The sequence below is a fragment of the Cervus elaphus genome, chromosome 27 (assembly GCF_910594005.1).
Source record: "Cervus elaphus chromosome 27, mCerEla1.1, whole genome shotgun sequence".
Lineage (NCBI taxonomy): Eukaryota > Metazoa > Chordata > Mammalia > Artiodactyla > Cervidae > Cervus > Cervus elaphus.
Window position 1 is genome coordinate 36,521,301 of NC_057841.1, and position 23,135 is coordinate 36,544,435.

The following is a 23,135-nucleotide window of genomic DNA, read 5'->3' on the forward strand; positions in this document are numbered from 1 at the left end:
TTAGATTCTTTTTTGTTTAAACTTCTTGTTTTACATTGAAGTATAGCTTACTAACAATATTGTAATTGTTTCAGGTGGACAGCAAAGGGACTCAGCCATACATTTATCCATTTTCCCCCAAATATCCCTCCTATCTAGGCTGCCAGTTAACATTGAGCAGAGTTCCCTTGGTTCTTACCTTGAACGTAGGGGCCAGTCCACACCCTCTGACTTCATATGATGAGTGTTTTCTTGGAAGTCTTTTCCTAACAGTTTGTTCTGTTTGAAAAAAAGAAAAAGTTGAAGCACTGCCTTGGCAAACACCACGCTCCAGAAGTATTATAGGAGGGAGCAGGAGATACTGTCCTCCAGATTTTTTTTTCTTTCATGATTTACCCAGAGATCTTCCAGATTTCTATACCCACTCCCCACCTCCAGGGAAATGATCTCATCATAGCTCCTTGGCATAGTAGAGCTTAATGGTTTTTTTTTTTTAACTTTTGATGTTTTTATCCAGAGATCACTAGAAAACAGAGGTGAGATAGAGCTGCTGTAATAACTAAAAGTTGACTAATGTTTGTACAGGTAACTAAAAAATGTCACAGAAAATAGCTACTGGCTACAGGAAGATAAGTCTCACTTAAAAAAATCTATTTTCTCCTTGCAGCGGATTTTTAGGATTCTTTCTCATGTTCAGCACCATGAAACTAAAAAGCCTTATGGCCCCGGGGCAGTGCGCAGCCTGGATTTTCTTTGCTAAGGTAAGAGGGAGGGGGAGGGTGGGGAACCCATCTCAGGGTGGGGAGGGTGGGGAACCCATCTCAGGAGCTCCCGTGTCCAGTCTTCTCAGAGTCCATGTGCTTCAGCTTGGTCTTTAGGGACTCATCTCTAGTTACTGACCCTGAATCTCGTCCTTCACTTGTTTGGGTAACAATTTCCAAGGGCTTCTGCCTAATTTTAGGCTTCCCCTGTGGCTCAGACGGTAAAGAATCCTGCCAGTAGACACAGGTTTGGTCCCTGGGTCGGGAAGATCCCCTGGAGGAGGACATGGCAGCTCACTCCAGTATTCTTGCCTGGAGAATCCCATGGACAGAGGAGCCTGGCGGTCTACAGTCCATGGGGTTGCAAAGAGTCAGACAAGGCTCACGCAACTTAGTAGGCATGCACGCATGGTTGATTTACAACTTGTGTTAGTTTTTGGTGTACAGCAAAGTGAGTTAGTTTTACATATATCCACCCATTGTTAGATTATTTTCCCATATAGGTCATTACAGAGTATTGAGTAGAGTTCTCAATGCATGCTATGTAGTAGGTTCTCACTAGTTATCTATTTTGTATATAGTAATGTGTATGTGTCAATTCCAATCTTCCAGTTTATCCTTCCCTCCCCTTTCCCCCCTCAGTAATCATAATGTTTTCTATGCCTGTGAGTCTGTTTTGTATATAGATTCAGTTCAGTTCAGTTCAGTTCAGCTGCTCAGTCGTGTCCGACTCTTTGTGACCCCGTGAACCACAGCATGCCAGGCCTACCTGTCCATCACCAACTCCCAGAGTCCACCCAAACCCATGTCCATCGAGTCGGCAATGCCATCCAACCATCTCATCCTCTGTCATCCCCTTCTCCTCTTGCCCTCGATCTTTCCCAGCATCAGGGTCTTTTCCAATGAGTCAGCTCTTCACATCAGTGGCCAAAGTATTGGAGTTTCAGCTTCAACATCAGTCCTTCCAATGAACACCCAGGACTGATCTCCTTTGGATGGACTGGTTGGATCTCCTTACAGCCCAAGGGACTCTCAAGAGTCTTCTCCAACACCGCAGTTCAAAAGCATCAATTCTTTGGTGCTCAGCTTTCTTTAGAGTCCAACTCTCACATCCATACATGATCACTGGGAAATATAGATTCATCTGTATTATTTTTTAGATTACACATACAGGTGATATATAATATTTGTCTTTCTCCATCTGACTTATATCACTTAGTATGACAGTCTCTAGGTCTGTCCATGTTGCTGCAAATGGCATTATTTCCCTTTTTTTATGGCTGTGTACTATTCTGTTGTTGGTATGCATCTCATCTTTATCCATCCTCTGTCTATGGACATTTAGGTTGCTTCCATGTCTTGGTTATTGTAAATAGTGCTGCAGTGACTCATTTGAGAAGACCTTGATGCTGGGAAAGATTGAGGGCAGGAGGAGAAGGGGACGACAGAGGATGAGATGGTTGGATGGCATCACCAACTCAATGGACATGGGTTTGGGTAGACTCTGGCAGTTGGTGATGGATAGGGAAGCCTGGCGTGCTATGGTTCATGGGGTTGCAAAGAGTTGGATACGACTGAACACTGAACTGAACTGAACTGAACATTGGTGTGCATGTATGGGAAGAAATACATTTAACTAGATTGGGAGGAACTTCGGGGGAGTAGGAGAAAATTGGGCACAGAAGAGTCAGATTATAGGAGTCCCTAAAAGCCAAGCCATAGAGAGCATTGTGAACTTTTGAATGAGACTGACCATGGGTAATTTTTTTCTTTTTTCCTGTATCTTATGGCTTGTGGGATCTCAGTTTCCTGACCAGGGATTGAGCCTGAGTCCTGGCAGTGAAACCCTGGAATCCTAACCACTAGGCCACCAGGGAGGTCCCCCGAGGGTAATGTTTTAAGCAGATTAATAAGGTGACAGTGCTTAAGACAGATTGGAAATGACTTCCAAGCATTTAGAAGAGAGGTGAATCAAGGTAGAGATGGCAGGAAGAAAGGTGAAAGGTCATACTTGTCTTACAATTTGATCCCGATCCAGGGATGGAACCTGAGTGTCCTGCATCTCCTGCATTGTCAGGCGGATTCTTTACCACTCAGCCGCCTGGGAAGCCTGACTTATAATTAGAAGGAAAATAAATTTTAATTATACTATTTGTCCTATAGCTGTTACGTGATGTGATAAAATTAGCTAACAAAGACTCAGATCATTTTAGAACAGATTTTGGGGATAGTTTGGACAAAGGAATGATGAATATTGTTTGTTATTGTTTAGTTTGCTAAGTCGTGTCCAACTCTTTGTGATCCCATTGACTGTAGCCCACCAGGCTCCTATGTCCATGGGACTTCCCAGATGAGAATACTAGAGTGGGGTGCCATTTCCTTCTCTAGGGGATCTTCCCAACCCAGGGATAGGACCTGCATCTCCTGCACTGATTGGTGGGTTCTTTGCCACTGAGCCACCGGAGAAGCCCAGTGATGAATATGGACGGTGACAAGTGACTCCAAGGTTTTTGCTAGAGACAAGTGAGATCTGTGGCCTTAACAAACAGAAATGAGGGTGATTATGAAAGAACATCCTTTAGGACAAAGCTGGCGATATACATTTTAGACAGATGTGTATAGTGATAAAACATCTGCATGGAGCTCTTTTGTGTTGGAAACATGGGGTGAAATGTAGGTAAGTGTTCAGGGATTTGTCCATTTGGGCTTCGCCTGTAGAAAGATGCAGTTGAAATCAAGAAAACCTATCCATCAAGGAGCTCACTAAGAGAGTGAAAGGATTTGGGGAGAGCAGAGCAGAATCTTAGGACTTAGCCTGGGAGAAACTTAGATGCCAGGGGCCAATAATGAGCAGGAAAGCAAAGTCATAACTGGAAGGTAGAGGGAATCAGAGAAGTTCAGAGCAGGGAAGTCTAAAGGAGAACTGTAAGGAGTAAAGGAGAATACTACCCAAAGGTCAAAGTGATCACACTGAGAAGAGTCTAGAGCAGGCATTTTGCTAAGCTTTGAGGAAACAGTTTAAGGAAAAGGGCAGGAGTGGGAGTGGGCAGGGGGGATCATAAACACTCAACAATACCTAAGATGTGGAGAGAAGATTGTGACTGGTGGTGGGCAGAGTTAATGAAGATAACTTCTTTTGTAGGAAAAGAGGGACTTGGGTGAGCTTGAAAGTAGAAAAGGAGACACCCTGATACAGAGATTTCATGATGCTAGAGAATGAGGAGAACATTTGGAAAATAAGTTGCAAAGGAAAGTGGAAGGAGTGTGTGTGTGTGGGCGGGGGAGGGGGCGGTGGGGGGAGGAATGTAAAACCTTTTCCCTGGGCTTTACTTGAAGGTAAAGGGCTTCCCAGGTAGCTCAGTGGTAAAGAATCTGCCTGCCAGTGCAGGAGATGCTATAGATGCAGGATCAATCCCTGGGTTGGGAAGATCCCTGTAGGAGGAAATGACAAATCAAACCAGTATTCTTGTCTGGGAAATCCCATGGACAGAGGAACCTGGTGGGCTACAGTCCATGGGGTTGCAAAGAGCCAGACATGGCTGAGCACACATGCACTCATGGGAAGGTAAACAGGCTGTTCTCTGAGTCACGTGGCAGAGAAACTGGGATTCCTGGGAATTCAGGGAAGGGGAGACTGACTTTGATCACGACGCATTGAACCCCTTTAGTCCTTAGTTTTTTTGTCCATAAAGCAAGGGATCTATCTGGACCAGAAGACAGAGAGATAGTTAAAAAATATGATTCTGACAGGGAATGTTTCATACTTGGGACTAAACGCTGATGGCATCTATATCCAATTGTAGGATTATCTATTATGAAGATCTGCTGGGAACCATATCATTGATTGTCAGTGCCTACTTAGTAAAACGTGTGCCAGATTTTAAAAGTCTTTCATAGAACTGATCAGAATAAAGTAGGAAACCACGTAGCCATCGGACTTTCTTTCATATCTATTATCAAATTCCATCTTCTCCTGGGGAAGATTATGTATAAAGGCCAATGTATGGCCTTTATGTATAAAGGCCATTAGATATGTATAAAGATTATACCAGAATGTTCATCTGTGTTCTTATTTAGAGTCTTTGTTATTGTTTTTTTTGTTGTTGCATGCATGCTCAGTCATGTCCAGCTGTTTGTGACCCCATGGATTTGTAGCCCACCAGGCTCCTCTGTCCATGGGATTCTTCAGGCAAGAATACTGGAGTGGGTTGCCATGCTCTCCTCCAGGGGATCCTCCCAACCCTGGGATCAAACCTGTGTCTCTAGCATCTCCTGCATTGGAAGGCAGGTTATTTACCACTAGTACCACCTGAGAAGCCCCTGTGAGATAATGTATGTAAGGATAAACCACAGAGTGCTATGCAAACACAGCATGGTGTAGAATCACTTAAACCCTGACCAAGATTGAATTTATGAACTGGGTCTGAGTCCTAGCTCGGCCACACTTTCTAGGTGTGCGCTTTGTTTTCTCATCTGTAAACAAATATAATAATGTCTACTTTCAGAGAGGGTTGAATAATATTTAGATAGCCCTGGAATAGTGAGTGTCGGGCAGCTGACAGGCCCTCCTTGGCCCTGTCGACCCCTGGTTTAATTCTTCCACCAGATTAACCGGTGATTTCCTGAGTCTGTATTTTCCATTTGTATTTGCTGGTTCTAGATTGTGAATTCAGTTGGGAACTGCCTGCTCCAGACTCTGCTCAGAGATCTAAGCTCAGGAGAATAGACCCTCTCACAGCGTATTTCATGAGAACACTGCCTAACAAAAGATGCAATTGATGTACCATTCACAATGTTTTTCTGCCTATATAAAGAGTCATTGATTCAGAGCAGTTGCTGTGCCTGTGAAAACGTGTGTTTGTTGGTCTCCGTGGAGACCACCTCTGGCTGTTCCGTGACCACCAGACTTAATTATACACTGAGGTTGCCAAGGGAGCCTGCAGAGCTGTCTCCATAACAACACATCCTTGTGTAGTAAAAGGACCGCAGTCCTGAACTGTTTTCCATTTAGGAGTTTCTCTTAAAAGAGTTGAGAAGGTTGTGCTGGGAAGTAGCAGCCTTCTTTTGATTTATCCTTAGGAAGAACTCTTGAGTGGATAGGAATTGCTCTGAGTTTTGACCTCCTCTTCCTCGGGTTGTTCGGCCAGGTCTTGGGAGCATGACCTGGCATCTTCTTTTTTTCCAGTGGACATGTTGACATTTCTCTTGACCTATTGCCAAGATATTGAACTGAGAAGGAAGCTTGGCTAAGTGAGTTTCAACGTGTTTTAAGTATAGGATGAACTTGTGAAAATGTCCTCAACAGATGCTGTGATGGTTTGGTGTTTGGAATTTTCAAATGTCTCCCAAGACCATCGGGGAAACGCTTGCTGTTTCTGGTGGAACTGCAACAAAGAAAAAAAAGAGGCAGGCTAGTGTCTTTTATAATGGAATCACACAGATTTCAAAACTTCTAAATAACATAATTTTTTCCCATCAAATTTTTTTTCTGATGTATTTGTAGGAAAGTTTCAGAGCTTAACATAAAGCCATACCTTGAACTTCTGAGAAAGTGACAAGTAAATAAATCCTTCAGGTTCTGGAATAGATGTAGATTCAGTTTCTGGTGCATACATGCTTGTTTGTGCATGCGTGCATGCACACACACACACACACACACAGACATTGTAGAAAGATCCTGGAAGTACAGCTGTGATCCCCATCACGCTTTGCTCTCTCTAGTTCTAGTCTACACTGAACAGAGTGTTAGTTCTCCTCTGTCTTCTATTTCCTACTCTGTTACAACTCTTACTTTTTTTTTTTCCAGTTTCATACAAATATAACTGTCACATAGCATGGTATTAAGATGTGCAACATATTGACTTGATATTCGTATATACAGATGATCACCACAATATATTTAGTTAACATCCCTCACCTCCCATAGTTACAAAAAATATAGATTTGCTTTGTGAATTTGCGTGTCATCCTTATCCATGTGATTCTGGTTTAGTATACGTGCTGCTGAAACAAGCACAGTTACTTCATTTTCTTTATCATCATCATCATCCCCATCATCTTCATCACCATCTGTTGGGTGTGGAGAGCCTGTTGCTGTCTTTCCTTGCTTCCTGGGTGGTAAAAGGTAATCCCCAAAGAGAAGGTTACACCCCTCAGTTTATTATTGGTGTGGTGTGCTCAGTCATGTCTGACTCTTTGCGACCCATGGACTGTAGCCCACCAGGCTCCTCTGTCCATGGGATTCTCCAGGCAAGAATACTGGAATGGGCTGCCATTTCCTAGTCCAGGGGATCTTCACGACCCAGGGATCGAACCTGAGTCTCCTGTGTCTCCTGCATTGGCAGGCAGATTCTTTAACCATTGTGCCACCTAGGAAGCCCTTCCCCTCACTTTGGTATTTGCATTTCTTCCTATTTTCTCAGCTTTTTTAGACTCATCACTCGTTCTTCCTGTCACATTTAAAATCTCATTTGAACAGATTACTTTCTGGGTGGCAGTTTCGTATTTCTTTATTTTCTTCCTCAAGCTGTTATTCAGCACCTTGATGTGTTCTGGAATGGTCTGATGAAAAGAACTGATTCAACCCAATGTAGCTGTAGCTTTTTTTAAAAAAATTTTTCTTTTTAGCTTTAATTTTTATGTTGAAAGAATGTGCCTACAAAATCTAATTATGACTGTTTCCTAATTAAATCATTTTTCTTTATCACAGTCTAAGTGGCTAGGGCAATGAGAAAAAATTTTTCATGGAAAATGGAAACTTAGAGGCAGCAGCATAATTTCCTTTACAGTCTCTAACTGGGCAATAATAACATGTCTATGTCTTTCCATGACATCACCGCTGAGGCGACGGGAGCATGAAATAGCAAGTTCAGAAGCTGCTCTCTGTTTGTTGAACTATATGGAAACAGTCAGCAAGAAGCTGGTTATCTGGGAATTGCTCGTTTATAAGCAAGGTTTTCCCAGAGGACATGTGAGAGGGGAAATACAGTTTTGGACTGAGGGGGGAAAATTAAATTCCATTTCCTTTTGTCAAAATAATTCCTAGGGAAGTGAGTGATGTTAATGGACATTTTGCTATTTTGGATAAGGCTGTTGTTTTTTCTTGTTTCTGATTATGAACTCCTGATTTTTTTCTGGGCTATTTTTAGTGCCATTGATCATCACAGTGTTTTCTGCTGCAAAAATGTGATAACGATTCTGGACTTCTCAACTTTTGACCTGAATGAATTTGCTTTAAAGGAAATACCCGGAATTTCTGCTCATGTTCTGACTGCAAGGTTTATAGGAATTCTGTCAGTATCCAAGATAATTTATAATACCTAAATTAAAGTTATTGGCAATACAAAGAGCAGTTAATTGGGAAAGTTTACAAGGCCTCCACTGTAGGGATGAATTGATGTTTCCTTGGTTCATTGTGGATACAATAAATGATGGCTGAGTGAATGTTTATTTTATGCATCTTTGCAGGCTTGTGCACTCAGATCAGAAATAAAGGTACAATTCTGCACATATCTTGTAAAGTCCCTTCCACTGCCTCCAGTTATGCTCTTATAATGTATGTGCCTCTGTCTTTAGCTGTGCCATGAATCCTGTTTGAGTCACTTTTCCTTATGAAGATCTTTTGTCCCAATCATTAGATCCAAGTTCCCCAGGGTGTGGCTGGACACAAGGTAATTAGCAGGGTGCACTTCACCATCTGTATGTGCCCAAACCAGAGGGCAAGCTTCAGGCCTGTGTCATTGGAGAATGAGTTGGCAGTCAGAGCTAATAAAATGAAGCAGTATTTGGGAAATCAGAAGGAGCAAACTTTCATTATGAGAAAGCTTAAGTTTTTTGTTGTTGTTTTGTTTTTTAAATTTATTTGGCTGTGCCAGGTCTTACTTGTGACCAGGGATGGAACCCAGGCCCACTGCATTGGGTGCTCAGAGTCCTAACCAATGGGCCACTAGGGAAGTCCTGGGAAAGCTCAGTTTTGACACATGATAATATAAAAGAATGACATGTGGATCTGAAAAACTTAGTAGACATCTACTTGGTGCCATTTTGGGCAAATAACTTCTCTCTCCCACAGTGCCTTAGAGACATCTTGGTGACCTGGCCCCCCAGGGGCCCCAAGTACCCCACTGGATCTTGCCCCATACCTGTTCTCCTGTTTTATCCCCCAAAGTGGAATTTGCTTAAAATTCCAGTGGTTCAGATGATAAAGAATCTGCCTGCAATGCGGGAGACCCAGATTCGATCTCCAGGTCAAGGAAGATCCCCTGGAGAAGGGAAAGGCAACCCACTCCAGTATTCTTTCCTGGAGAACTTCATGGACAGAGAAGCATGACGGGTTACAGTCCATGGGGTCACAAAGAGCAGCTAACATCGCAGAGATAGTCATTTGCTCATTTTTTTCTTTTGAAAATGCCCTCCCTTACAAAAAGTAGTCCAAACTTGCTCCCCTCCCCCCCGCCCCCCCACCCCGACTCCCCATCGGCACTTTAAAATGACCCAGTGGCTCTTTAGGTTAAGATTTCTGATGTTGTTTTTGTTTTTCTCTAAGTAGACTGCGTCAGACTGTAAGGCCAGGCAGTTCAGTATTGAACACAAGCTGTTATGTGACACCAAAACAGCCAGTTCATTAGTCAAATGTGTGGTAGAAAAGGCTTTTTACAATCAACAGTTAATTGCCTGATATTATGTAAGATGTACTAAGTTGCTTCATTTGTGTCTGATTCTTTGCAACACTATGGTCTGTAGCCTGCCAGGCTCCTCTGTCCATGGGATTCTCCAGACTAGAATACTGGAGTGGGTTGCCATGCCCTCCTTCAGGGGATCTTCCTGACCCAGGGATTGAACCTGAGTCTCCTGCATTAGCGGTTGGGTTCTTTATCACTGGCGCCATCTGGGAAGCAGATATTATATAAGCTAGACCACATTTGACCACGTGTTAGAACACATGTGTAATTGTATTTGATTGTTTCTGTGCACACCTGGGGGTTTGGGGTAGTAGATTATGAGAGGAACAGGCTGTCTCTGGCTACATTTCCACATCTGTCTTCTTGTCATGTGACTTCTGGGGGTGTTGCAGGGGATACAAGGAGACACCCTTCCTTCAGTTATTTGAAATGAACTTCTTTTATAATGTCTTGAGTGTTCTAGCTATCTGTGAAGGACAGAACATATCAAGCATATTCCAACAAAAAGGGAAATGGAATAATTGCTAAAACGTTCCCTCTCAAAGTGTTGAGCTCCCAAATCCTAACAATCCTGTATTGTTTATCTTTAAAACAATTTTTTTTTAAATTAGAGTATGGTTGATTTAAGGCTTCCCAAGTGGCACTGGTGGTAAAGAATGTGTCTGCCAGTGCAGGAGATGCAAGAGAAATAGGTTTGATCCCTGGGTCAGGAAGATCCCCTACAGGAGGGCACGGCAACCCACTCCAGTATTCTTGCCTGGAGAATCCCATTGACAGAGGAGCCTGGAGGGCTACAGTCCATGGGGTCTCAAAGAGTCAGACACTACTTAGCATGCACCCGCAGATATGGTTGGTTTTTGGTGTTGTGTTAGTTTCTGCTGTATAGCAAAGTGAATCAGTTGTGCCTGTATTAACACATGTATCCACTCTCTCTTAGATTCTTTTCCCATAGGCCCTTACAGAGTTTTTTTCATTTTTTATTTTTTATTGACATATAATTGCTTTACAATGTTGCATTAGTTTCTGGTATACAACAAAACAAATCAGCTCTATGTATATATATATATATTCCCTCTCTCTTGAACCTCCCTCCCACGAAATCCTAACATTTTCAGGGTGCACAGAGAGAAGTAAAAAACTCTGGCATGGTCAGGTGGGAGCATACATTTGGCAGTTTGGAACAGGAGTGCCGACACCACTTACAGCAGGGTTTATAAGATGGGAATGCAAGCCTTGAGGTGGTGAGCATGTCTCTGACTCTCACTTGAAGGGAAAAACCAGCCCAGTTCTGAGCCCAGGGAAATGGTGCTTTTTCTACTGGTGTATCCCTGCTCTGACATCTGAGCTGAGCTTCACCACGTGAACCACTCAGATCCCATCAAGTCCTGACGCATCTTTTGTGAAGCCAGTCATGCTTATTCTTATTTTCAAGTTATGCTCAGACAGTTGACTGTTCACTCTAAGAATTATATAATCATGACTCCATTTCAATACTCACACCTCCTATGAGGGTTTTCTTTTCCCTGAAAAAAAATGTTTCAAGTTGTTCTGTGGGAAGTTGATGTATTCAACAGAGATTCATAGAGTGACCTGTCACAGTCCAGGCTGAGAAGATGAGACAGCAAGGGGAAGTGACAAAGAGTCCTGCATTTTGGAGACAGAGGATTGGATAAAAATCCCACTCTCCAACAGTGTAACTTTGAAAAGATTCCTCATCAGGAATGTATCAGTTTTCTCATCTGTAAAATGGGAATAATTGTATAACTTTCGCAGAAATATTACAGGGATTATTTGAAATAATGTACTGTTGTTGTTGCCCAGTTGCTTAGTCCTGTCTGATTCTTTGCGACCCCATGGACTGCAGCACGCCCGGCTTTCCTGTCCTTCACTCTCTCCCAAAATTTGCACAAACTCATATCCATAGAGTCAGTGATGCCATCCCACCATCTCACCCTCTATTGTCCCTGTCTCCTCCCGCCCTTAATCTTCCTCAGCATCAGGGTATTTTCCAATGAGTCGGCTCTTCGCATTAGGTGGCCAAAGTATTACAGCTTCAGCTTCAGCATCAGTCCTTCCAATGAATATTCAGGGTTGATTTTCTTTATGGTTGACTGGTTTGATCTCCTTGCTGTCCAAGGGACTCTCAAGAGTCTTCTCTAGCACCATGATTTGAAAGCATCAGTTCTTTGGTGCTCAGCCTTCTTTTTGGTCCAACTCTCATATCAGTATATGACTACTGGAAAAACCATAGGTCTGACTACAGGGACCTTTGTTGGAAATAATGTATGTTGAGCGGTTAAAGTTTGCTCATACTAATTGAAAAGAATAAGCTTTTCCCTTGCAGATGGAGAAATGTTTGAAGTACTCTTTGTATTTTGGATTTGGCTATAATTTGAGAGCTGCTGACTTGTATCATTAGAAAACCTTCGCTTCTGCTTTGTTCCAATTTGACAATCTAGTGTCAAGAGGGATTTAAAATGACCAGATTCAAGTGGCATCCTACGTTTTAAAGTTCTTTTTTCAAGTAACTCAGGGAACCTAATTTATCATTTGATCTAACATTTTGGAAGTCACAGATGTCTATTCTAAAAAAGAAAGGGAAAGAGGAAGCAGCAGTCCTAAGGTTGATGGATGAGCCTTCAGTAGGGAAATGCAGCTTTCAGTCTGTGCTAGTTTGGTTGTCAGAGAATGGGGGTTTGAGACAGAAGTGGTTTTAAATCTGACATAGAACCACACACCCACCAGAATGACTAAAATTAAAGAGACTGACAATACCAAGTGTGGGTGAGGATTTGAAATAATGCCTGGTTTAGAAAACACTGAAGCTAAACAAGATTTGTTATGACTAGGCAGCCTTGCTGTTGGTTTATACCCACAAGAAATGAAGACATATACCCGCAGCAAGGCATGTTCGGTGGTAGGGAATTAGAGGTGATGGTCCCACGACTCTGTGAATAGAGTAAGAATTTTTTTTTTTTTTTTTTTGCCACACCATGCAGCTTGTGGAATCTTAGTTCCCCAGTCAGGGACTGAACGCATGCCATGGCAGTGAAAGTACCAAGTCCTAACCATTGGACCTCCACGGAATTTCCCATACTAAACAACTATTGAATGGTACACTTTTAACAGGGTGAATTTTATAATATGTACATTCTATGTCAGTAAGACTTATTTTTTAAAAAATCCATAATAGGAATATCCACAGTAGTTTTACTCATAACAGCCTCAACCTGGAGGAAGTAGTCCATATGTCGGTCAAGGAGAAATAAATTTTGGCCTAGCCATACAATGGACCAGTACACTGCGATAAAAGAGCCTATAGCCACAAAAGTGATTTGGATGTATTGATTGGGAAAGAACCTTGTGAGATGCTGAAAGGGTTTGTTTTCTTTCTGGCGGTGGTTACATGGGTACTTAAAGATGTAAACATTCAACAAACCCCACACTTAAAATTTAAGCTTGTCATGCACTTTACTGTATTTGTGTTATAATTCGATTTTTACAAGTCTAATGCGGGTACTGCAAGGGTGCGGTCCTCAGAAAACACAGCTGAGCCGCCTCTCCAGCTGGTCCCTCGGAAGCCCAGGTGTTGGGGCCGGCAGACCCTCCCGGCTCTGACCTTGACCCTGTCTTTGCACTGCAGATGGCCTGGGTTTTCACTTACTGGAGAAAGAGAAGAGCCCACAGGCTGGAGCCTTGCTGATCTGGGCCCTGGCCATCAGTTCTCTTGAATATCATGGTTGGAGAGGATTTCTAATCAATATTCAGCTCAGTGCCAAGGCAAAGAAAGTGAGACCAGGCTTCCTGGTAGCATTGCAGAAGTACTTATTGTTCTGCCTCTGTTCCACAGGCTTCAGTGTTTCTTCAGTAAGTAGTAGCCTCCGCTGAACCCTCTCTCCTTGACAGAGGGGGCATTCGATAGGCTCCTGGCTGCACCCGGAGGAGGGTGGGTCCACAATCGCTCCCTGCACTCAGGCTTCCTGGTTTCTTTGATGGCACCCAGGCAGGACCACAGTGCATATTGCTCTGTTCTTAGCTTTCTAAATTATTCAGGGGATACTCCTTGTAAATTGCACGGGGACTGCCTCACTCTAGCCAGCTGCCCAGGTTTTCTAAGTTAACTGAGCTCTGATTTTGGGGGGGGGGAAAAAGTGTTTATACACACACGCATATATGTATATATATATGAATGTATGTAACTGTGTTTACAGTTTAAACTTCGGAGACAGGCTAACATTAGGGATATTTTGTTGTTCTTCAGTCGCCAAGTCATGTCCAACTCTTCGTGACCCCATGGACTGCAGCACGCCAGCCCTCCCTGTCCATCACCAACTCCTGGAGCTTGCTCAAACTCATGCCCATTGAGTCAGTGATGCCATCCAACCATCTCATCCTCTGTCATCCCCTTCTCCTCCTGCCTTCACTCTTGCCCAGCATCAGGGTCTTCCAATGAGTCAGTTCTTTACATCAGGTGGCCAGAGTATTGGAGTTTTAGCTTCAGCAGCTGTCTTTCCAGTGAATATTCTGGGTTGATTTCCTTTATGATATATCCCTGGTTAGGGATATTACTCAGCCTTAAAAAAGAGCGAAACTGGATCATTTGTAGAGATGTAGATGGCTTAAAGCTCAACATTCAGAAAACTAAGATCATGGCATCTGGTCCCATTACTTCATGGGAAATAGATGGGGAAACAGTGGAAACAGTGTCAGACTTTATTTTTTTGGGCTCCAAAATCACTGCAGATGGTGACTGCAGCCATGAAATTAAAAGACGCTTACTCCTTGGAAGGAAAGTTATGACCAACCTGGATAGCATATTAAAAAGCAGAGACATTACTTTGCCAACAAAGGTCCATCTAGTCAAGGCTATGGTTTTTCCAGTGGTCATGTATGGATGTGAGAGTTGGACTGTGAAGAAAACTGAACGCTGAAGAACTGATGCTTTTGAACTGTGGTGTTGGAGAAGACTCTTGAGAGTTCCTTGGACTGCAAGGAGATCCAACCAGTCCACCCTAAAGGAGATCAGTCCTGGGTGTTCATTGGAAGGACTGATGCTGAAGCTGAAACTCCAGTACTTTGGCCACCTCATGCGAAGAGTTGACTTATTGGAAAAGACCCTGATGCTGGGAGGGATTGGGGTCAGGAGGAGAAGGGGACGACAGAGGATGAGATGGCTAGATGGTATCACCGACTCGAGGGACATGAGTTTGAGTGAACTCCGGGAGTTGGTGATGGACAGGGAGGCCTGGCGTGCTGCGATTCATGGGGTCGCAAAGAGACGGACACGACTGAGCGACTGAACTGACTAACTAACTAGATGGACCCACAGAGTGTCATACACAGTAAAGTAGGTCAGAAAGAGAAAAACAAATACCGTCTATTAACTCATGTGTGTGAAGTCTAGAAAAATGGGACAGATGGACCTATCTGCCGGGCAGGAATAGAGATGCTGATGTAGGGAATGGATGTGTGGTCACGGGGCAGGGAGATGGCCTGGGGGATTGGGATTGACTTGTGTGCACTGCCGTGTGTGAAATAGATGGCTCGTGGGGACCTGAGGGCAGAGAGCTCAGCTCGGTGCTCTGCAGTGACTTAGATAGGTGGGGTGGAGGGTGGGGAGTGAGGTCCAGAAGGGAGGGGATGCATGTATGCGTATGTATGCATGTAGCTGATTCACTTCATTGTACAGCAGAAACTAACACAGCATTGTAAAGTAACTATACTCCAATTACAAAAAAAAAAAAAAGCTGACTAACATTGAGTGGTTTCTCCCACGAAGTCGTTCTGCCTGCCTCTTGGGGACACATGTTGTGTGTCTGATCATGGACCTTCTTGGCTTTGGCTGCAGTGAAACTCCTGAGCCGCCGCCGCCTCAGCTGTGTGCCCCCTCCCCACCACAAAGGTAGATGTATCTGGCATGGATTTGGCGTAATAGCCTCATCTCTGCTTCCCTATCTTTGTTTTCCTGCTCCCTTTATCTCTCTTATCTACTTCCTACAGACATGTTGAGTCTGTAACACTGTCTTTTTAAGCTTCTTGAAAATTCTCACTGGAACAAGTCAAGGAGTAAATCAAATTCCCCCTGTCCCTTTCAAAAAAAAGTTGTAAGTGAAAGAGTAAAATGCAGTCCCTGAGAAATGCTTTATAGGTGATTCCTTTGTCTTAGGGATGGGGAAACTGAAATCCAGAGAGGGGAATGGCCGGCCTGAGGTTAGTCAGTGAGTTTGTGGTTCAACAAGGGGACACTGGAGACTCTCGGAGTCCCGAGGCTGTCTCATAGATGTGGCACAAGAACAGATTAAGGTGAGCTCTTCTGAAGTCCAAGTTCAGACATCTGATGAAACTACACACCCCGTTGTCCTGGCCCTGGCTGCCCATGGTTTAGGGGATTTTTTGTGTGTTTTTGGCCACACTGTGCAGCTTGTGGGATCCTAGTTCCCTGACTAGGGGTCAAACCCTCACCCCTACATTGGAAGTGTGGAGTCCTAACCACTGAACCGCTAGGGAGGTTCCTGCCCATGGTCTTTAAGCGAATAGGATTCCCATGGGATTTTTGTTTTCAATACCTTGCAAGGAAAAAGAGTTTTCCAGCCATTGGTTTTTTCCTCTCTCTTCAGGTTTTCTTTGGCTTTAATGGTGGCCTCCACCCACCTCACACTTTCCATTTCCGTTAATACTAATACCCAGTGGCTTAGAGTTTGTGAGCTTGTTCATACTGTTCCTTCTATGTAGAAAGCCCTTTCCACCTTTCCTCACCTGGTAATTCTTAGCTGTCTTTCAGCATCAGCTCAGGAATAATCTCAGTGTGGGACTTGTTCCCATAATTGGGTACACCCATGTCTTGGCGTGTGTGTGTGCTCAGTCACTCAGTTGTATCCAACTCTTTGTGACTGTAGTCCTCCAGACTCCTCAGTCTGTGGGATTTCTGAGGCAAGAACACTGGAGTGGGTTGCCATTTCCTCCTCCAGGGGATCTTCCCGACCCAGGGATCAAACCCCTGCCTCCTGCATGGGCAGGCAGATTCTTTACCACTGCACCACCTGGGAATCCCATACCCACGTCTTAGCACTTGTCATAGGATATAGAAAGCATTTTCTTAGTAACCTCTGGAAATGGCTAACCTAGAATAAGGGTGCTAGGGGCAGTTTCTTACCTTTCCTTTTTATCTCTTTAGTTCCTAGCCAAGGGAATTTGACCTTAGCTTCATTCCAGCAATAATTCAAAGCCCTTTTCCTCTTTCCTTTCTAGTTCAGTGAAAGCTTCTTCTGAAGCAGTTCGTTGTTTTTTTAGCTTTCCTTTTTTAAACTCTCCAAAAGAGCAAGGAATAATGCCTTAGCTCTGGCTGCCATAACAAAATGTCATAGACTGGGAGGCTTGAACAGCAGACGTTTATTTCTCACAGTTTGGGAGGCTGAGAAGTCCAAGATCAAGGTGCCAGCAGGGTCGGCCTCTGGTGGGAGCTCTCTCCGCGGGTCGCAGGTGGTGGTCTTCTGTCTACATCTTCACATGGCAGAGAGAGGGCATGAGCTCTCTGATCTTTTCTTATGAGTTCACTAAACCCATCACATGAGCTCGTCTAACCCTAATTACCTTCCAAGGGCCCCATCTCCAAATACCATAATGTTGGAAGGTAGGGTTTCAACATGAATTTAGGGTGGAGGACAGGCACACAGTTTAATTCATAGGCAAAAAGTGCACGGGTGACCCACTGACATTTTGCAGTGAGTGCCAAGAGTGCACGGGTGACCCACTGACATTTTGCAGTGAGTGCCGAGAGTGCACGGGTGACCCACTGACATTTTGCAGTGAGTGCCGAGAGTGCACGGGTGACCCACTGACAATTTGCAGTGAGTGCCGAGAGTGCACGGGTGACCCACTGACAATTTGCAGTGAGTGCCGAGAGTGCACGGGTGACCCACTGACATTTTGCAGTGAGTGCCGAGAGTGCACGGGTGACCCACTGACATTTTGCAGTGAGTGCCGAGTTGGGAGGCAAGAGCTAGAAAGCCTTCATGGTTTACAGAAATCCCTCAGGTGGAACTGAGCTGGTGGAGTGAGTCTTGTGCAAGCTTTGTCTGTTTCTAAGGCGTTCTCACTCTGGTCATGTGAAACTGGGTGTGATCAGACCTGGATCTGACATACAGCCCTTGACATCATGGATTCCCTTCTCCCAACTGATCCTCCTTCAGGAATTGTTGGGATTAAGTAAAGAAGCAGGTTAAAAGTAGCAAAAAGGTTTTTTCACCAAATGAGTACCACATTTCCTATCTTGAAACATTGCAAGCAGATTTTTTCTCTTTTTTTCCTTTCTCTCTCTCTCTCTCTTTTTGGCTGCACTGCCTGGCATGTGAGAGCTTAGTTCCCCAACCAGGGATTGAACCCATGCCCCTTGCAGTGGAACCATGGAGTCTTAACCACTGGACTGCCAGGGAATTCCCTGCAAGCAGGTCTTGCTGCGTATCTTTTGGTAAATCTATTCTTTCACTTCCATTATTTCCAAGTATAACAATATGAAAGTGAAAGTCACTCAGTCATGTCCGACTCTTTGCGACCCCATAGACTATGCAGCCCATGGAATTCTCCAGGCCAGAATACTGGAGTGGGTAGCCTTTCCCTTTTCCAGGGGATCTTCCCAACCCAGGGATTGAACCCAGGTCTCCCACATTGCAGGCAGATTCTTTACCAGCTGAGTCACAAGGGAAGCCCAAGTATTAAGTATAACAATAATGTAAAGTTACTGTTAAATCAAATGGAGATTGAAAAAAAATCCTCATGGCCTTGGAGTAAGTATAATTATGGTGCTTTTATTTAAAGCTCATTTGAGCTTAAATTCATTTTATTGCTAAAATTTGATGGCAGTGATTAGATCCATTCTGTGAGTGAATCAAAATAACTTAGAAAATAAAAACACTTGGGTCCTCTTCTTTCCAGAAGCACAGAGTAACTGCTTAGCTGGGAGACCGAACAACATTTTAATCAATAGGACAAAAGTTTGAAAAATAACTTTGGCAGAAATCCATCTTTACAAAAGTAAGTCTTTCAGTAGATGAGTGCATTTACTGAATAGAGTGGGCTTCCCTGGTGGCTCAGATGGTAGAGAATCTGCCTGTAATGCAGGAGACCTGGGTTCAATCCTTGGGTCAGGAAGATCCCCTGGAGAAGGGAATGGCAACCCACTCTGGTATTCTTGCCTGGAGAATTCCATTAACAGAGGAGCCTGGTGGGCTGCAGTCCGTGGGCTTGCAAAGAGTCCTAGATGACAGAGTGACTAACACCCTGAATAGAATGAGACTGAAAAAGTTGAAAAAAAGTACTAGAATGAAGAATCTATCGAGTCTATACCAGGCTGTCACTGAATTGAATTTGAAGGAAAATTAGAGTAGTCTCAAATTCTTCTTTTGTCTTCAACAATTGGATGTTCTGATTATATAATTTAGCCCTTTATACTTCTTGCAAAGAAACAATACTTGGGGGAAAAAAAAAGAAGCAATACTTGGCAAATTGTAGCCCCTTTATTTATTTATTTTTTAGATTTTTTTTTTTTTTATGTGGGCCATTTTTAGTGTTTATTGAATTTGTTACAGTACTGCTTCTGTTTAATGTTTTTGATTTTTGGCCCTGAGTGATGTGGGATCTTAGCTTCCTGACCAGGGACTGAACTTGCACCCCCTGCACTGGAAGGCGAAATCTTAACCACTGGATCCCCAGGGAAGTCCCAATAGCCCTTTTATTTAAAGAATTATAGTATGTTATAGAAAACAAAACAACCAACAAAATTAGATAATTTAGGATGAGCAGAAGTGGAATGCCCACAGAGATAGATGAAAGGCACCACCCCACAGGTGCCAAGGAACACCGCTTCAGCGGACATGATATTAATACAGCCTCTTGAGAAATGTTTGAGTACTCAAGAGAAAAGTCTCCCAGCTCTCAGGGAGAACCAATACTTTCTGGCACTACTGATCCAGGAAGATTGTGGGTCCCAGATAGAAGGTCCAAAGGTCCACAGGTTTCTAAAAGTGAAACCAAAGGACCAGTGCCAAATGGTATAAAAAGTCACAGGTCTTTTCAGCACACAGCATGTGTTAAAGATATCAGAGTTTTGCTATTTGAATTCTTCTGTCCATTTATCCTCCCTTCTTGGGATGTAGACTAAGAGAACATATGAGACTTCCTGGTGGCTCAGTGGTAAAGAATCCACCTGCCAACGCAGGAGACACGGGTTTGACCCCTGATCCAGGAAGATCCCACATGCCTCGGAGCATCTAAGCCCATGTGCCACAACTACTGAGCCGGTGCTCTAGAGCCTGGGAGCTGAAATGACAGAGCCCATGTGCTGTAACTACTGAAGCCTGTGCACCTAAAGCCTATGGTCTGCAACAAGAGAAGCCACTGCAGTGGGAAGCCTGCGTACCACCACTAGAACGTAGCGTCTGTTCTCTGAAACTATAGAAAGCCCATGCACAGCAACGAAGACCCTACACAGCCAAAAATAAATAAATAAATTGTATTAATAAAAAAGAAAGAGAACATATGGACAAGGCAAGTGGGAAACAAATTGGAATTGAAAAACTCAGCGTTGGTTTAGAGACATAACGCTTTCTGTTCCTTGTAGGAGGCATGCCTTCCTCTCTACCCTCCACTCCCATCCCAACAGGTGGAGACAGAGGGTAAAGAGAATTTTATTGCATGGATTCCAAAGAAGAAATAAACCATGTGGAGTTTGGATTCTTGCCTTTAAAGCACTGGAGTCCCACTAACTAGCGTAATGAGCCTCATCAAGTGTACAATCAGATGAATAATTTTTTCCACTAGAGTGATCTTGGAAGAGATTGAAAGGATGAAAGGCAGAAGGTTTTCCTCCACCTAGGCAGAGAGAATCATGAAGAAAGAAAACTGTGTGTTCCTCTCACCTCCAGTTTGCCCGATTAATCATCATCAATTGCATCATATCTGACTCTGTGTCTGAAGAGAAGGAGACTGGGCCTTTGAGAAAGTCCTGTTGCTGCTGGCCGTTACATACAAGATCCTAAACTATAATAAAAAGACAAAGCCAATTAAAATTGTGATGATGAGTTAATATGATTGTTACTGATCAGGAAGGTGTTCAGAACAAATCAAATAAAACCCCACCTTGCTAGAGAATCCATCTGCCAGTGCAGGAGACAGGGGTTTGATGCCTGATCAGGGAAGACCCCATATGCCGAGGAGCACCCAAGTCCATGCACCTCAACTACTGAAACTGTGCTTTAGAGCCCAGGAAGCTGCAACTACTGAGCCCACTTGTCGTGACTGTTGAAGCCCACATGCCCTGGAGCCTGTGCTTCGCAACAAGAGAAGCCACTACAGTGAGAAGTCCACATACTTCAACTAAAGAGTAGCCCCTGCTCACCACAACTAGAGAAAAGCCTGAGCAGCAATGAAGACCCAGCATAGCCATAAATAAATGAATAAACAAAATTATTTCTTAAGAACAACCCCCCCCACCCCGCCCCACCATGACATCCTAGGTGGCTCTAGGGAAATTGTGGTCAGCCAAACCTGGTTTGAAAAGCAATGCCTTACCATCTCTCTGCGTCTTAGCTTTCTCATCTGTGTAACAAGGGGAAATCCTCTGCTTCCGAGTAGAATGTTGTGCATTGTGACAGGCCAACATTCAACTGAAACAACTGGGAGAAAAACAAATCAATTGCAAAATATCATATTTTTAAAGTAATCCAAGATCTATGAAGGCAATGAGAACCAAATTAGATATATTTCCAGAGAAGGAAGAACCCTGCCTAGGTATACTAAGTAACACAGGTTATTGTTTTTCCCAGAGTGGGGTTGGAGGATGAAGGATAATTGTTGATTCTGGGTGTGGCCTAAGGATCTGACTTAGTCCAAGAAGAGGAAATATTCTGTGGGAAGGAGAAACTAGCAGATCTTTTTGGCAGTCGTGTGGAACTGGCTTGATGGGTTGGAAAGAAGAGGAGCCCCAAAGGCAAGTCCAGTGTTCCCACGAGACATTTGCTGAGCTCTGAAGCAGTTCTGGGGGATGCAGGCTCGCCCAGGAAGGCAAAGCAAAAGCTCATAATATTGGGGGTACTAGGAAACAAATTCTGTTTTTGGTGTTTTTTTTGTAGCAGCATTCGAACTTTTTTAGTTCTTTATTTTATATTGGTGTATAGCCAGTTAACAATGTTGTGATAGTTTCAGGTGGACAACAGAGGAACTCAGCCATACACCTACATGTATCCATTCTTCCCCAAACTCCCCTCCCATCCAGGCTGTCACATCACATTGGGCAGAGTTCCCTGTGCTATCCAGAGGTCCCTGATGGTTATTCATTTTAAATATAACAGTGTGTACATGTTCATCCCAAACTCCCTAACTGTTCCTTCCCCTCATCCCTGGCAACCATAAGTTCCTTCTCTGAGAGACAAAATCTTGCTAGAAAGAGGACCCTGAAGCAAATATATGATGAGTCTTCACCTAAAGACTGTTGCCAAATTTTGAATCTGTATGGGATGAGAAGCTAAGAAGCTAAGGTCAAAATTTTTGAAAGGCAGAACTTACAGGAATGAGAAGACAGATCAAGCTCTTAAGCATAAGTCTCGGAGGGCCACACCTGAAGGGCTAGGTAAAGAAGAGGTGAATTGAGCCTTACTAGAGCTGCAGCCCCGGAGAAGGCAATGGCAACCCACTCCAGTACTCTCGCCTGGAGAATCCCATGGACGGAGGAGCCTGGTAGGCTGCAGTCCATAGGGTCGCTGAGAGTTGGACACAACTGAGTGACTTCACTTTCACTTTTCACTTTCATGCATTGGAGAAGGAAATGGCAACCCACTCCAGTGTTCTTGCCTAGAGAATCCCAGGGACGGGGGAGCCTGGTGGGCTGCCATCTATGGGGTCGCACAGAGTCAGACACGACTGAAGCGACTTAGCAGCAGCAGCAGCAGCAGAGCTACAGCCCATCAGATTCACTCAATCCTTGATTATAGTTCCTTTATATACAGTGTTCGATATATAAAGTTGTAGAGGACTTCTGTGATGATCCAGTGGTTAAGACACTATGCTTCCACTGCAAGGGCACAGGTTTGATCCCCAGTCAGAGAAGCTCTGGATGCCGCTTGGTATGGTCAAAAAATAAATACATAAAAACTCAAAGTTGTAGATATGTGAAGAGTCAGGAACACTGACTGATAAGTAAAAAAAATACTGAGAATGTAAACACAAAGGATCTGGATTTTTAGAGCTAGTGATAACTTAAAGTGACTATGAAGAATATGTTAAAGAAAATTGAGGAAAATATGAGTTAAATGATAGAATTTCATTGCAAAATTGGAATCTGTAAAAAAAAACAAAGTTATTACTGAACTGAAAAACTATATGTCAAATTAATAACTTAGTGGATGGGTCTAAGAACAGACTGGACTTAGTGTTACAGAATTAGTGAAGTACAGAGAGAAAAAATTCAGAAGTACAGAAAAAAGCGTGAGAGACATGGAGGAAATTCTCAAAGTCTAATATATAGGTAACTGAAGTTCTAGAAGGTGAAGAGAGAAGCAATGTATGAAGGAATAATAGCTGTGAATTTTCTAACAATGCTGAAAGGCATCAACCCACAGCTTCAAGAATCTCACCAAACCCCAAACAAAAAATACAAAGAAAAGTAAGTGTCAGGGCTTCCCTGATGGTCCAGTGGCTAAAACTCCACATTCCCAATGCAGGG

At 43.5% G+C, this 23,135-nt stretch overlaps 1 protein-coding gene across 11 annotated transcripts in view; it reads left to right on the top strand.

Moving 5' to 3' along the window:
• Positions 1 to 23,135, top strand: part of TMEM241 (transmembrane protein 241) — a 113,165-nt gene that overhangs the window by 71,065 nt on the left and 18,965 nt on the right. For 9 of the 11 annotated variants that reach the window (XM_043889076.1, XM_043889081.1, XM_043889080.1 and 6 more), the window contains one exon: positions 647 to 740. In XM_043889076.1, the coding sequence (XP_043745011.1) occupies positions 647 to 740 (94 nt within the window). Of the gene's footprint in view, positions 1 to 646; positions 741 to 5,400; positions 6,992 to 7,888; positions 9,218 to 23,135 lie in introns of those variants that run through there. The other 2 variants (XM_043889086.1, XM_043889083.1) reach the window with 2 other exon arrangements.